Genomic DNA, 17,104 nt, shown 5'->3' on the forward strand with positions numbered 1-17,104 from the left:
TGTTTATTAATCTGAATACCCTGAAATTTTATTTAGTTGAATATAAAATGGCACAGATAATGTATAAAGCACAAAATAACTTGCTTTGCTGCAGTACTCAGAAGCTGTTTAAAGTCAGAGAGAGTCAATATGACTTAAGGGGAACAGATTTCTTTAAAAAAAAAAAACAAGATAAGGACAAATATAAAGCAGAGATGTGTTTCTGTTAGAGGAGTTAACCTGTGGAATAGTTATGACAGTGATTTAAGAAGGTGTAGTTCATTTTCCTTGTTTAAAAACATGTTTAAAAATAGAGTATTAGAAAAATATATAAATCAAGAATGAAAAGAGCAAAAATAATAACACTGAAACTCTTGACTGTTTTGCTTTGATGTAGTTACTTATCTAAGGTGGAAAGTTTTTTTGGTTTGTTTGTTTGTTTGTTTTTACTTTGCTTTGTTTTATTCTTTGCTTTGAGCCCTGTGTACAGGAGCTGCATGAAAAAAGATGTTTTGTTAAAAGGTTTGGCGTAATAAGCAAATGCTTCAGCCAATACCTTTTGATTAGCCTTGTCTCATGCTTTCTTGCTTTGTGGTAGATCTTTGTTCTGTATTCATTGAGATATTTGAATGCTAATCAATAAAATCAAATCAAAAATTCAAAAAATCCACCAAACCTAAACCAAACAAGCACCTCACCAGGTACCTGGCAGCTCAAAAGCTGGCTGGTGGTCAGCATATTGATATGCATATGGATGCTGACATATTACATTACATGTGACTTTTTAACTGATGTCAACATCGGTGGTTTGAAAGCTCCCTTTTTTTCTCCGAGCCATCGGTTACCTTCCACCGATGGCTCTCTACAGCAGGAGAGAGAGAGAAAGAGAGAGGTAAATCTTGACTGGCTGGGACTGCAGCAAATGCCATGGGGTGTTCCACCATACCCCGCACCTATTACTCATATTATTATTTTCACTTACTGCAATGATTTAATTTCATCAGCAGCATAATGAGGTTAACTGATTACCCAGCGCCACAGCATAGAGACACAGGCTTTAAGCAGCCCCGTGCATTGATACCACAGAGGGAGCAAGGCAGAGTGAGAGGAAAGGAAGGGAGGAGCGAGAGAATGGGAGAGAAAGGGACGTGTGTGTGTCGAAGAAGTCGCAAAGAAACGGGATAATAAAGACAGCGGAAGTGGATGACAGTGGATGTGGATGGAAAAACATTGGCGCACTCTTTGAAAGCCACACACTGGAAAAATTAGATCTTTAACTAATAGGCAGACCCAGCTGCTCAGACTCTCAACAATGCAGTTTCCTTTGCTCTGTTCACATTAACAAGGGGCTTGTCCTGAGAGGGTGTTTATAAAATACAGATGCGGTACAAATGGAGTAAAGTCCATTTGGTCAACAGAGCGATTTGTTTATTGGGTTTTGAACAACACGCAGAGTAAAGGATGCGAAAAACAGCTGTTGAATTCTGTCATCTGGAATTGACAGTTGGTAAATTTTGATAATAGAACATTTCCAAAGACACAGCTTCTGACCAAAGCAAATTAAACTTTGAAAGAAACCTGGACTCTCGTCTCTTCAATACATCTCTCTGTGACATGCCATCAGTTCTATGACCAGTAAGATTCTTGTTGAACTGTTTGAGTAATATACAAAAAGAGAACAGTGGCACAGAAAGATCAAGGGACAGAAGAAGAATAGCAACATGGGGGAAATCTAATCACAGTGTCTCTGGCCCCAGCACTGATAGCCCTCTCCGGATAGCCATCTCAGCTGAATAATGGTTATTATACAGCCAGCACTCAACCTCTACACCCCCCACCCCCTCCTCCTACAGACACTCAGTTCCCAGAAACATGTCTGAAGTCTTGTTGATATTCTCCACAGCTAGCACATCGAGCTACAGAGGGCAACATTTGCAGCCAAATCTCCCAAAATATAGACCAAGGACTCAAAGACGGGCGATAAAAGATTGCAGAACAAGAAGAAATTCAGAAAAGCAAAATACTTAAATAAGAAAGATGTTTACAGCATTGCTTACTGCACTGCAAAGTTAGTTTGTGTGGTCAAATTTCTGGCCGTGAATATCCAGAGCATAATCAGGCTTTTTAATCAGGCCTAAAATATGACAGAAAACACTCAGTTGACAAAAAGAGTTTGAGTTACTCCTCGTAGGAGTTAAAGGGTTAAAAAGAACAAATTGGTTTTAGACAGTTTTCAATGACGCTGCTAAAAAGCAAACTGTTGACTCATTTGTACGTGTGCTGTGTATGGAGAGAGGAAATACTGTAACCTAATAATGTCACAGAGTGTCACTGAATCCTACAGCGGCTCTATATCCCATTAAATTGGCAGTGTGAGTTGTGCCGATTGCTTCTAAATTGTAAGTGGACAAAGGTTGGTGGCGGCTTGCGTGCATCTCCCAAACACATCCTAGACTAAACTATAAAACTATCATTACCACTGAGCTAAACACCAGGTTGACATCATTTTTGCCAAAGAAAGACAAGAAGTGGAACAATATACAGCAGCTACCACAGGTAGCGGCTATGGCTGACTCGCAAAAAAAAGCCAAAATAAGAAAGGGAAAGGAAATTCACAATGTCAAGTAAAGGAAAGTGTATCACTGAAAAGGAAATTATTTCTACTATCAGGCTGAACAGTTTAACACTGTCAGCAATGGGGCCTCATTTCCTGCACATTACAGGCAAAGTAGAGACGTTTTTGTCCATTTAACATTGTAGGTTGTTTTTTGATGTCTTTAAATAACACCAAACCAAGTTTCTCTCATGGTAAATACAGTTTTAGTGTAGAATACTTTTACTGCATTTACAACTACTTACAATAAGTGCTAAAGTTGAAGATTTCAGCTTAAATTGTTGCACTGAATTCAGCAGAAGTTCAAAATTAAGAAGACAACCCCCCCCCCCCCGCCCCAAATTTTTCTTTTGTACATTTTTTGTTAAATCAAAGCTGATATCACACATTTTCACTAATTTAGCATAGATGAAATATATATATATATATATGCATTTATTATTATTGCAGAGACATAAAGAATGCCATCTAAGCAGGGTGTCGGCTGATTTTTGTATTTTAACAATGTAAGCTAACGCGTCATCTTTTCCCCACCAGCAATTTTAAAATCCTGGAAACCAGAGTCCAGCCTATAAAAAGATGTCATACAGGTGATGTGCTGAACCACCGTGATAGACGCTCCAATGATCCCTTTCCTACACAGCAGAGAGGTGGAGTGAAAATGTTAAAAAAAAAAAAAACATAAAAAAGGCAAAATTGTGTTTACCTGCCTCAGCAAGTGGAAGTTTATCAAACAACCCACAAAACACCCTCCACCCCCGCTACCCCACCTCCTCCTTTCTGTCCTGTCAGGCTCCTGAAGAGTCTGGGTAAGACAGGCGAACTCCAGGGGAGACAGGAGATGGGACCCGGGCCATTAAAGGAAGTGCCTCTCCGTAGAGAGACGTCAACCAGTCAGGTTTATTTAGTTTGTGTGCATATATGGGAAGGAAGGACCGTGTGTGGAGATGTAGTGGGCACGCTGAACCTTGACGTCAGTTTACTACATCAGGTCGGCAGTGCTGCTTTGTAAGACTTGCACATTCCAGACTAGCCTTGTTTAACTGTTAAAAGTAGTTTTCCGTTGTAAGGAATGTTGTGATGCTATCTGTAATTTTATTCGTTAGAAACACAGGCAAAGATGCCTGGTTACACACATTAAAGGAAATTTTCTCAACTTGTTTTTTTCACTTTGTTTTTTTTTTTTTTAACTGACCACTTGAGGAACACTGTATAATACACTCGATAAGTTTAGTAATCATGTTTTAGTCATAATCAGTATTTGTAAACTATTTAAAGAGCATCTGTGATGACTGAGAATGCTCATTTTCCCTTGTAAGGTCAGATAACCTTGCCATTATTCTTCAGTAGCGCCTACTCTGTGGCCTTATAATATGTATTTTCATTGGCGAACCTAGTCATTGTGGATTTGGTTGGATATGTGGAAGGGCTGCTCCTTTAGACAGATATTTGTAGGTTCAATGTCTAAGTAGGGCTGGTGTGTGTGAGGGGAATCAAGACATGGTGCTCCTGACATGTGAAACAAAGGTTCTTAAAGCTGGCCAAGCAACTCTGGGCCAAAACAACAACAGATGGAGAGGGCTGAGCTGCAGCGTTGCGCCATTCCTGCCAAAGCAATGAATCAAACCCAAACAAATACCAAAACTTCAAAGCAAAGACCGACACTAAGAAGTGCTGGACGACTGCATGGGCTGTCGGTGATGGGCCAGTCACTGGCTAGGGCAATTTTTTTTTTCTTGCCTGGCTTTTATGCTATTTTGAAAATTTTTTAGGCTGTCACCTTGATAACTGAACTTTGTAAAGTAAAACTCAAAATGTTTGCTACCTGGGAATGAGAGTTGTGTTTTACACAAATTGTTATGGCACTGATGTATGTCTTCATACGGCAGTGATTTTCCAAAGAGGTGAATTTATATTCTTTATCACAAGTCAGGATTAATTAATCAATTCAATCATTCCATGACTGATAATCGATGACGACGATGATGATGATTTTTGAAAATGGTGCATGGAAATGGCGAATCATGTTTCCCATTTCCAACAAACCATAATAACCATAATGGACAGCCGGTAAATTTTCAACATACATGACTCAACCATAACACTCAGCACATGAGTGCGGGTGTGATATGGGTGTGAGGTGTATTGTCTTAGTGGCCCATTAGCTTGGTGCAATCAAGTCATAAATCACTGGTTTGGGGACACCTTTGGTGAGCAGAACAACAATTACGAACATGTAGCGGTTTGAAATGAGCAGAGGACCGGTAAGATGAGTGCTTAGTAATCACTTAATGTCACTTTGGGATGTGAAAAAAAAAGGATGTGCCGCTTACTGTGAGAGCAGCTGGAATGTTGGGTAAATACGTCACTTAGAAGATGACAATGTCAGGAGGTCATGGGTAGAATGCAGATAATCTGGCTGTCAAGAAAGAGCTCCGAGGACCTCAGCATCAATTTCATTCAGTATCATTTCCCTCTGTAAAGCAGCCTTCTGCAGAATGCATGAGTGGCGAGTAAAATATACCTGCTACTGAGGAAAAACAAATATGCTATGCCTTAAAATGTGACAACTCGGTGACCAATCCATCGACACCGTTATGTGATGCTTAAATGAAAGTAAATGTGGAAGGATGTGACAGAAAGTGTGAGTGTATCCATTAAAGGGCAGAAGCGAAAGCGACACATGTTGGATGTGCCGTTAACCTTCAACGGCCAAAGAGCACGAGGTTGTGTAAATATGAATAGTTGCCATTAAATCCAATAGGATCTGGACTGCTTCCAGATCAAAAGCTTTTTAATCATTAAGTCCTGCACAGCCTCTTTCACAGACTTCCACTGCCTTCGTGCTCCTGTTCTATACTTTTCCAATAAGTGCACCTTTCCCTTAATTGCAAACCGAAATGCTCTAACAATTTTCATAAAGTCCCAGGTTTTTCAAGTTAAAATATTTGCTACGATTGTGCGTTGTTATGTCTCTAGTGCTTGAGATGCATTACTTATTTTGAACAATGAAAGTCTTCTATTCTCCTGCCGTGGTAAATATACTACTAGCCACACTGCGAGGCTTCCCATCCAACTTTTGCCACAGGAAGTCTAAGCACGACACTGGTGAGGCATGCAAAACTTCAGGTCTTATCAACTCTGCCAGTCCCGCAGGGCCCGCAGCACGACCTCTGGGTTGTACGAATGCAGTCACCTGGGTTGGTGGCTGATGTATATGGATTAAGCTGGTGGTTCGGGTCATATCCTGTTGCTCGTCTTTATGCATGAACTGGGACACTCCAAAAGTCCTCTCCTCATTCTGTTTCCACAGGAATGACCTTGTCCTCCCCTCTTATTCCCTGTTTAGCTGTGGAGGAATCTTTGTAGAGTTTGGGTCATTAGATGCTTTTGGACCGAAAAGTGCCAGAGACTACCTGAGGTTAAGTGTCCACTTGGGGGGACAAAATTCCAAGTGGACTCCTCCAAGCCTTTTTTTGTTCCCACAGTAACAGCTTGTACACTCATTTTTTATACAATGCTTCAGTATGTGGTTGATATCTGGCTGCAAGATAAGACGAAACGGTAGAGAACGTTTTTGTATTTCACTTTATTGAGATAAAATCTTGCTTTTTTCACTGCTTATAAGCTTAGTAAAGCCTAGAATACAATTTTGTCTTATTAAGAAACAGATTATGAAATTGCCTATGGGAGGAAAGAAGTCAACGGCCGCAGGTTTAATCACCAGGGCAATCGTGTGCTTACAGTTGTAAAAGCCTCCCAGAAGACTGATCTTTCAGTGTAGTCTCCTGCCCCACTCATTGCCGCAAAATGAGATCCATTTATCTGAAATTCCTATCCAGTAATAAACCAATCAGCCAGACACTAACACCCTGTCTGCTTACCCGTCTTCATCTCTATCACCCAGTGTTTTATTATGGCTGTGCCCAGATGTCTTGGGTGGCTACAGTCACTCTACTTGAACAGAAATTATGTGAAATGGATGGCAACTGCTCAGGAGCCATCCACCCCAGACTAGAGGCGAGCTCTTTCCTCTTATCCCACTCTATCACACCAGCTATTATGTCTTTCCTTCTTTCTCCTTTATCTGTCTTGCTACCACTTAGCTTGTGTTCTGTTTCTTTATCCTCCAATCACACCTGATTACTAGATCACAGGTTCAGGGGATCAAAGGATTCAGTGTCCATAAACTCGTATGTCAGTGATTTCTTTTTTTCCCCTGGAGGGATTTTTCTGGAACAAGAGAGAAAAATAGAGAGAGACTAACAAAGAAGGCTGATAATAGGCATAGAAATGCCAGTGTGGAGTGTGAAAGGGGGAGTACGGGGAAACTTGGGTAGAGACAAATCTTCCAAGACGTGAAAGAAAGTGGTGGAGTCGCTGAAGGACAGCGAAGGGGATATTGGTGAGGAAACAACATGGAACTTCTTAAGCCTCCAATAAGAGAGGGGCGTGAGGGCCATCCACGTGGTCAACATCCACCTATTGATTTGTTGTTTGTGCCAAGCCTACCCTCTGCTCAAGAATACCAGCAGAGAAAGGAGGAGGTCTGTACATCCATCTCTCCTAAAAAAGAGCTGAATAACAGCAACAAAAAGAACAAAGAAACTATACCAGAATGCATTTTTATGAGTTAAATAAATCAGGCAACTAAGGCATATATATCCTTTATTTATGCAGGTAAAAAAAAATCTCACTGAGAGAGACCTGACCAGGAGGGCAGCATAGATAACAAAGAAACAAACACACCCGACATTCAGCACAGGAACTGAACACAAACATGTGGCTCGTATGAAACATCTTATGTTATCAAAATACTTTTTTTGGCAACCATTCTAGTCAGTAAGTGTTGGGGACTAGCAGAAGAGGGTAAAGGTCAATTTAGACACAGGCAGAAAGGAAGAGGAAGAACAGACAGATCTTTTACTGATACTGACAAATAAATTCTGGGTGGCCACTGCCTGCCTGCTAAATTGTTGCCTTTCTTTCACGCATACAAGAAACAGACCGAAACATATCACCAGTGTCCCACGCACCAATCTGTACCATGCATTCTTGCAGAGACTTCCGGAAACAGACTATTCCCTTTTCTCTTGTTCAATTGCTCTGGTTTCAGTGCTTTAATGAGTGTTTCATCGAGAGTGCCCAATGCCTTGAAATCCTCCTGTAAAATACATCAATTCAACCATTAAACACAAACATTGTTCTGCACTCGCAGACAGTCTTTATTTTCCTTCTTTGTAACAACACTGGTTGAAAGAAAAAGTCTGTCAACCCACAGGACCTCTTAACTTCATCGAAGCCACACAGTCTGGCTAGTGTCGCACAAACAGTTACACTCCAGCCTTCATTAGATGCTTTCTGTAGCGGCCTGTGAGATTTAAACAACAATGTGGAAACTTCTGGGATAAAACCTCCCTAGAAACATGTTCATCAAAAAGTTTTGGGATGTTTGCAGGACTACCTGCTGTGACGGAGAGCAGTTGTGAATTCCGTTTGTACATACTTTGTCTTACTGTACACTAATAACCAAGACACAAAGTGTCTAGAAAACACTATGTAGATTTTTGCACTTTCATGCATCGCCTTCATGTCTCTTCTAAGGGAATGTGAAAGTTGTCATGATGAGGGAACCAGACTTTGTAGACCCTTACTCACAACAAGACAAGACTACAAGCCGGAACAAGTAGCCAAGCAACTGATTTGTGCATTACTAGCTTTGCCGGATTATGTTAGCTGCTCCTGAAGATACCCAGGACTGGGCGTAAACTTAGAGGAGATCGTGCTTTTGCTGTAGCAGCTCCAAAACTGTGGAACGAGCTTCCTTTAGAGATCAGACAGGCCAGTTCTTTATCTGTTTTTAAGTCACTCTTGAAAACCCACCTCTTTACCCTGGCCTTTGACACCATGTGAGATGTTGGTTTTTTATTTTTATTTTTATTTTTAATCTTAGTTGTTTTTAGGTGATTTGATGCTGTTTTATCTTGTTTTTGTTTTAATATAGGGCTGTTTTAATTTTATGTTTTATGTGTTTTATTTATTTATTTTGCTGTTTTCTGTTATTCTATTGTTTTAACTTATTTTCTGTACAGCACTTTGTTCCTGTGCTGGGTATTTTAAAGTGCTTTATAAATAAAATTGGAATTGGAATTGGATGTTTCTTTGTAATTGTGACTTAGATGATGCTCACACCCCGTTTTATACATAATCGATTTAAAAACTGCTAAAACCAGTACAACACCAACTTTTTCTCGCAATTGTATGGAACTGTAACTGTATATATTAGTAAGAAGATGTAAACGTCATTTCAGGATGTTACAAAAACCCGAGGGATCATAAAAATGAAGTTATGGGTAATATTTCACAACTCTAAATGCGGGTTTGCGCTTGTTAGGTGCGTATAGGGAATACTGATGAAATGAAAAGCAAGGAGGAGAATTTTTTTGTTTTCTCTTTTATCGTCTCCCCTTCTGTTGCAGCCTTGGTTGAAAAAAAAAACTGAATTAGATTGCGTCACACATTTCATACCATAAACTTGTGTAACATCAGCCTAACCTTCAGTCTTTCATTCCTCCTTTTTTTTTTAGCCTTTTCCACTGTTTTATTCTTTTCTTTACTTTTTTTCTTCTATCATAGCCAAGATCCAACCCCTGTATGAGACATCCACACCCTCTATTTGCTGCTGCCCACTATGACAGGATGCACTTTCTCACATTTTCTTTTTCAGTTACAAAAGAAAACGACAAGAGTGAGAGGAAGAGTGAGAGGAAAAAGCAGAGAGCAGACAGCATATTGTTAGAAAAATTACGTGAAAGGGCCAAAAAGGTGTCTATGGTAAACAGAAAGCAAAGGTGAAGTTGAGATTGTTCCTTTTTCTATTGGTCGTCTCTGTGGTCAGTCAAGCTAAACACCCAGCACCACTACAACCCACCAAATCTAATTACTGCACCTCCCAAGCACATATTTCACAGTCCTCTACTCTTCTCAAATAACAAGATGTCCAGAAATCGCGGCGCTTGATTGGTGCACTGACTGTGTGTGCACCAATCATCAGGACACCGAATCCCATTAAAATTTGCCATTACCTGCTCCTGCATGAGAGTGGCCAATTTGCAGACACCCCAATCAAACAGTAGTCTCACTATGCCCCATTCCTCTTTGGGCAATAGTGGGTGCGCCCTGAACCTGAACCACATAGTGCAGGTTTGTGGCGAACAGGCAGAGTTTTTAGTCTTGAAATGGTGCGTGCAACTTTTGCTGACCTAAATCCATTATGTGGAAGAATTTTGGCCCATTCATCTTTACAATGTTGCTTTAGTTCGTTGATGTTACATATGCACAGTCCTCTTAAGGTGCCATCACAGCATTTCTGGACTTTGACCAAGCTATTACAACACCTCGAGTCTTTTGTTTTTGCAGCTATTCGGATGTACGTTTGCTCGTGTGCTTGGGATCATTGTGCTGTTGCATGACCCACCCACACATGACCTCACATTTGACTGAAACAAAGTGCCCAGGTTTTGTGACTCCAAAACAAACCCATGTCATAGTTCATATGAGATGTGTGTCCTGATATTGGTTTTGTCTGTCTTGCGGTTTGTTTGGACGCAACTTTGCAAACCAGTTGGAAGCAGCTGGTTGCTACATTACCTCTTAATTTCCATGGAAGGAGTAAGCATGTACTAAGAGGCCATGGCGAATCACTCATACCTTATCAGTCACCAGTCATGAGCTAATGAGCATGCTGGGTTCCTTGGTCAACAATCTAAGATGCCCCCCCCCAAAACATCTTCTCGATATATATATTAATGAAATCTGGAATTTGGACGGAAACCAGGCAACTTGGCAAAGCAAAGTGATTGGAAAGGTCTGGGAGACAGTAAAAAGAGTCATGGCAGAGACAGACAAGTATGGAGTATTTGGCTCCAGCTGTTTGAGAGTGGGAAAAGACAATAAGGCTGTGAATGCGACTGGTGAAAAAAGCAGCAAATATAAAGGTCCAGGTCAGTTCTTGTGTGTTGCAGCAAGTGTGTGTGTATTAAGGTAAGGTTTTGGTGTTCACTTATTAAAAGTGCTCAGCAGTTGTGCCTTTTTCTCATCTGTTTGAGGTACTTCAATCTCAAAGACAGGCACATATTTTTCTTTTTTTTCTAGCATTAAAAAAAAATTGAATATCAGATCCAATTTCATCAATCACAGTTTTTGCTACTTGGGTTGCCTCATGGGAGACTTCATTTGCAGCAGTAATCACAGGGCAAAAGACTGCAGGGAGAGATAAAAAGACGAGCACACAAAGAGGGATAACTCCTCATGATCTCCTCACAGCAGCACGAGCTGACGGTATCCCAGTGGCAATGTTGCCTTCCCCCCACCCCTTCGTGCCCACACACAAAAAAGACAAATCTTAAAATTTATGGAAAGAAAGTAAAACATGACAAAAAGCCCACAACGAGCTGCAACTTGTGTCAAGTCTCAAGAGTTTGCTTCATACGGCGGTCCCTCACCAAGGACTCCCAGAGGACTGTAAGCAAGTCTTACTAGAGCCAGATGGCCCTGATCTTAGGTATTCAGCTGCTGCAGTAACAGCCAAGGAGGTGCCACAGTCAATGCAAAACACAACCTGCCATTGCCACCAATAAACACATGCACACACAAACAGTGGAGACAACAGATGAGAACGCAGGGTACTGTCATTGTCACGGTATGGTGAAAAAAAGACATGGATTAAAGCTAGACTGCACATATCTTTAGATAAAGAAATAGAAATGCTGTATTGTGAATTCCTGCATGCGCAGATACGATGTTAGATGAATGACCTATAAGCACAGGGTGTGGTCAGCTGCAGCTATTTAGCTGGTACCATTTTAGACAAGCATTGAATTGTGAGTTTGGTGGACACTGTGCTGTTGCTAATTTCATTTCAAACTCTGAGCGAATCCAATGTGCTCTCATGGCAGATGAGTTTTCAGTATGGCAGAGAAAGCTATATTGCAGTCTTTTGGTCTGTGTGCTTATCAGTTACACCGCATACTGTCCAAATAAACTATATGGTTTTACTGTGAGGAAATATTGCTTGCCCTCTGTCTATATATATATTTATATATGTATATATGTATGTGTGTGTGTGTGTGTGTGTGCATTACATTGATGTGTGAGCCATGTAAATTTATTCAAATGTGGGTATGTGGATGCCTCTGTGCATGCAGCTGTACAGTCTCACAAATATGCACTGTGGCTTTTTCTAGCCAAGTCACCCATCACGGCGACCCATTTTCAATCTCCCTAGATCCCAGACCACATCCCTATGTTTACTGCGAATGTGTCCCTTGTGCCTTGTGCCATATCCCATAATCCTTTGCCCCAGTGCCAAGAACCAGTGTTGGGCTATTGTCCTCCTCACCTGTTCTGTATTGCCAGTCGCCCGCAACACTTCCTGTTTTCCTTCATCTTTGGCCAACTTTTCTCCATTTTTCACCCCCCTCGTTTTTTCCTCTGGCTTTTCTCCACTTCCACCTTTACCTTCATACTTTTGCTCTCATTTACATTCCTCATTTTTTTTTCTCCATCACTTTGTTTTCAGTTAACTGAACACCTGAATGAAATTATAATAACCTAAAATCCCAAATATTCCAGTTTCCTAATTTGTCTTTCCTTTTTCCATTCTCAACCCTTGATAGATGGATGGATGCAGGGCCCCCCAGAACTCATTACAGATGGAAAACAAAGAGATTGCACTGCTCTGCTCCTCTGACACTTATCTCGCACATTCACTCCCATCATCACATTCTCATCCCTCCTTAAGTGCTGGGTCTTGCCTGGGCAGGAGAGCTGCTGTCTTCCTCTGGGCTCAAGAGGAAGCCTCGTTGAGCTGATTCCAATAACTTTTCATTTTCCTTCTGCTCCTGTGGACTGCCCTGGGTTTGCTCTGTGCTCTTTCACACAGCCACAAACACACACTAGTACACACACTCATATGCACATGCCAGGACTTGTAGTTCAAAATTTGGTGTGCTTGGTCCTATTTTTTCAATCTCTTGTTTAAAATATGTATGTGTGCCTACACTTTGCATGCCCTGCGCTTTGGCACAGTTAATTTGCCTTAAAATAATTAATAATGTATCAAACTAAGAATTAAAATGGCAGGATATTAAGCCCTTTAAACATAAGTTCAGGGCTTCCAACGTAATTAGACAGCCACACAAAATCCTCATCTTTCAAATTATTAATGAGGAACAAAGACAATATCTAAGCTAAGAGAAGAGGAACCGTTGCACCGAATGACATCACGTTTCATGTTCCTGCAAACTGCAACATGTTCTGGTTTTAAGATTTACAAGAGGGTTGCATTTTGCTTTTGACAGTTCAAAAGCAAAATGCAACCCAAACATATTTAATTGTGTAATGAGTAAAGTACCTAAATGTGGAAAATGCTGGCATTTCTGCTTGCATAATCACTTAAATTATTAATCGCTTCTTGAAAAAGTAACTTTTTCAAATCGAATGGGCATTTGCAGCTCTATACCTAGGAGACTCCCACCCGAATTGCACCCAGTCATCTGCTTTTGGGGTTGTTTCTAACAATAACTGACTGAAAATTCTGGGCCGGGCCTCTAAAATACCCCCACCGCATGTGGATGTGACAGCCAAGGAGGCCTAGCTTGTCCGCTGTCGGCCAGCAATTGCTCAGCTTCATCCAGGGCTGGAAACATGGCAGATGGCAGTAGGAGTGAACAGAGGAGGAAAAAGACACCATGCATGTGTCTATGAATGCGAGGCAAACAGAGACCGGTAGAATGACAGAGGTGTAAACATGTGACCACATGTGCTTGACTGTCTATGATACCATCATTTATCACGTCTAAATCGCTGCAAAAAAAATGGAGTAATATCTTTACTGAAACTAAAGTAGCAACCTTTAGCAACAAATCAATAAAATGCATGTTAGGTATGAGGAGGTGTTAGGTATGGCTTTACCACACATTCTTTAACCATCACTTCAGGAAAACTTTTAAACGGCAAAAGAATTTGTATCAAATCAAAGCATCTACAGCTGAAGACATCTTTTTTTATCCCCAAAAAGTTAACAAATAAGTAATAAATAATAAACTAAAAAGAGTAGGGCACTATCTACAGCTGTTTCAAACAGGCTTCACGAGTTAACCCTCAACACTGGCAACTGCAGGGCAAGACGTCATCTTTTGAGCTCATGGACGTACGTGTTCATGATCTATTTTGTAGTTACGCCTCTGCACACTGTTACATAATTCCAGATTTACCTCGGATGATGGACAGCTTGGCGCTGGTGACAATCTCGCCTTCGCTGTTCTCAGCCACGCATTCGTAGACGTTCTCGTCACGTGGCGCTCGGAGAGGCTGGATTCTCAGAACTGCACCGGCGCCCTCGTCAAACTCTATGGTCTGTGGAGTTGAAGTGTAGGGAACACGGTTAAGTCAGACAAATGTGTGATTTGGACTGAAAAACTACTACTTTAACCTGAAGCAACAGGTAGGCAAGAATGGCAAACCTGAGGAAAACAAGATTCTCACATTTCCTAAGGAGATACAAGGACGAGTGTGTCATCGGTGCTCCCAAAATGTGAGAAATCGTTTTCAATTCCACCAAGATATCATTGCTTGGAAAGGTACCGTGTTGGTAATGTTTTATAGCCTGAGGCCAGAAATTTAAAAAAGAAATCACAAGGAAGCATACTCTCTCTACAAACAGTGTTTGTGCTTTGTGATTTTATCTGTTGATTTGATCTTTAATTATGCCCTTTGTTCTCTATGAAGCCTTTTGTTTTGAACCTCATTAAAGGAGCCTCTTCAAAACAAAAAATATCAGACAACGGTCAGAATACTGAGCAGAACAGAGCTTTGGTTATGATAAAAAATATATTATATGCTATTATTACTATTATTCTATAAGAAGAGCAATGTAAACAAAAACTTACTGAAAATGTAACAATGCGTGTGACTGACAAGCAGGCAGTTTTACAACAGTAGTCGTAGAAACTAGCCCCTGGCCAGTATTTAAATAGCCTTGTTTGATCTCCCTGAACACCAGCATATCAACAGGCATGTATCCTGAAGCAATGAGCTGAACTTCAAGACTTGGGTAAAAGACTAGAATTTAAATTATGGAAAATCTCGGTTAATTAGCCCTTGATTTGAATATTTCCCATGCCTTTCTCTTTTGCCCTCATTCTGAATGTGTGAAGTGTCAGTGTAGATGGTCAGGACTGCCATTCTCACAGCAAACCTACTCCTCCCAGTATCTGTCCTTCCTCGCAAAAGTTAACACCATCTCAGCCAAGGATTCACTGCTGTGAACTCTGAGCAAAGCATGACTATAAGATGCAAGTACAAGTCTTCAGCAGCCCTGCTGCTCCACTGTTGCACATCTCAGGGCTGAGCCGCTAATTAGGCTAAAAACACTGCAGAGCACGGCATCATGATTGATATCAAAGCAGCTGTCTAGAGGGTGGAAAAGGGAAAAAAAACCCCAGCTACTTCAAAACCCCTTTACAAATTTTTTTATTTAATTTTATGATAAATGGAGAAAAAGAAGCGTCCGTTCTGGCGGGCTCCTTCACGCCCTTGGCTTTGTTTCCCACTTAGCATGCAGACGAGGCAAACGCACAAACACAACTTGTCTTTTAATTTTGTCCTCAGTGGAAATGCTGATCTCCCCTCGTCGATGGTGCCATTTTTTGCTTTTTTTTAGCCCCTCCCCCTGTGGCTGCCTTCACGTCGCACTGTGCATGTCTGTGTGTGTGCGTACATGTGTGCGCATCGCTGCACTGTCGCTGTCATCGTTGTTAACAAAAGCAACTTTTTAATTAAGAGACACTGAGCATCAATCAAGACTTTTAGAGATGCCATCTGGGATGCCTGCCGAGAAGTGAACAACAAACATCATGAATAACGTGCAGTAACATTCACACAGACAGGGCTGTGTGCTGAAAAAAGACAGGAGGGAAAAAATGTGACAACAGCAGAGTCATTCAAATGCAAAAGGAAAAAAAAAACGGCATTAGACGAATGAGAGGGTTCTGTATTTCATTACTGACCAGTTGCTACTGGTAGACTAGCACACTGCTTAAAGATTAGAGAAGCAAGCCAACAAAGATGCTATCAGCAATAATTTCAAGGCTAATTAAAATGTTGCTTTTGATAAGGTGGTGAGTTCCCCCAGCTGCAAGAGAAGACTTGGAATTTACTGCTGAGAAGAAAATATGTGGTAAAACGTGTAATGTGGTATTAAACTGTAGGATTGTTATTTGTCACAACAGTAAATATCACAATATATGAACTAACAAATGGTAAAGAACTTTTGTTTATTACACAACTTTCTATTTATCTAAATTTTTAGCAGTATCAAAGCTTTTTTCCCAATTTACTCCCACAATACTCCAAAATGTTTCAATGTAATGTTCACTGACATGAAGATACAAAAAAAATAAAAATTAGGGCAATACATTTTTGGACAGTGACACTTTTTAATATGATGCATAAAAATATTACTGAGTATTTCACCCAAAGCTCATCAAGGTAAAGTAAAGTGGGACAATTCCAAAAAAATGATCCCACAAAGAACAACAAAGAACATTTAGAATAAAGGCTGCACCAATGGACAGCAGGTTTTACTTACCTCTATACGCTGGGAGTTCACCTTCTTTCCTTTTTTGTTCCAACTAACCTTTGGCTTGGGGTCACCTGTTGCCTGGCAGACAAAGGAGACCACGCCCCCCGAGACACCAATCTGGTCAACGGGAACTTTTGTGAAGCGTGGTAGTGCTGAGGAGCGAAGACAACAGAGAAAGAGGGAGAGGACAAGAAGAGAGGGAGATACATTAGTAGACGAAAGGCAGCACCACCAGAGCTAATGCCATTCTTATAATTACATTTCTGAAAATACAGACTTTTAAATCCCGGTTTAAGTGCACGCATCCATAGAGAGACACACTAGTACAGAACGTCTCATCAACCTCCACTTTGCTCTTCCCTTTCAGGCTCTTACTCTTGTCTCCATAGCACAGTGCTGCATCTTAGTGTTACAACTTCAGAGTTCTGCTGGGCTGGGTAGAGAGCATTGTGGTGTGAATTTATATGTAGAGTCTTTGCTAAGGCGTAGACGATTATTAGCTTAAAATGATTACCCACAGCGCAATAGAGTACAGCCTAGCATACTACTGGCGTTGCTGGGAATACATTAGCAAAGGCAATTAAGAAGATGAGACAGTAAAAATGAGTTTTTGTTTTAATTTGACACTATTTTTTTTCCAAGAGCTTAACATGACTTTTCCTGCTGGACAGAGTATAGCACTGACTAAGCCACTGCAGCAGTTCAATTCTCACTTGCACTAAAACATACTAAAAATTGATCTGCCCGGGAAAATTGATGCTTTTGCCCATCAAAAGTTTGTAATTTTGGTGCTTTTGGAGCTGGAATTTTCCCCTCGTGCTTGGGTTGCAGCAAGTTCAAGACAACAAGTCTGATAGAAAGAGAGA

At 40.8% G+C, this 17,104-nt stretch overlaps 1 protein-coding gene across 11 annotated transcripts in view; it reads right to left on the minus strand.

Annotated features, from left to right (window-relative positions):
* Positions 1 to 17,104, minus strand: part of ptprsa (protein tyrosine phosphatase receptor type Sa) — a 236,639-nt gene that overhangs the window by 107,008 nt on the left and 112,527 nt on the right. For all 11 annotated transcript variants that reach the window (XM_085132277.1, XM_085132278.1, XM_085132276.1 and 8 more), the window contains 2 exons: positions 16,245 to 16,390; positions 13,870 to 14,011 (listed from right to left, as the gene is read on the minus strand). In XM_085132277.1, coding sequence (XP_084988403.1) covers positions 13,870 to 14,011; positions 16,245 to 16,390 — 288 coding nt within the window. The remainder of the gene's footprint in view (positions 1 to 13,869; positions 14,012 to 16,244; positions 16,391 to 17,104) is intronic.

The sequence above is a fragment of the Neolamprologus multifasciatus genome, chromosome 15, assembly GCF_963576455.1.
Source record: "Neolamprologus multifasciatus chromosome 15, fNeoMul1.2, whole genome shotgun sequence".
Lineage (NCBI taxonomy): Eukaryota > Metazoa > Chordata > Actinopteri > Cichliformes > Cichlidae > Neolamprologus > Neolamprologus multifasciatus.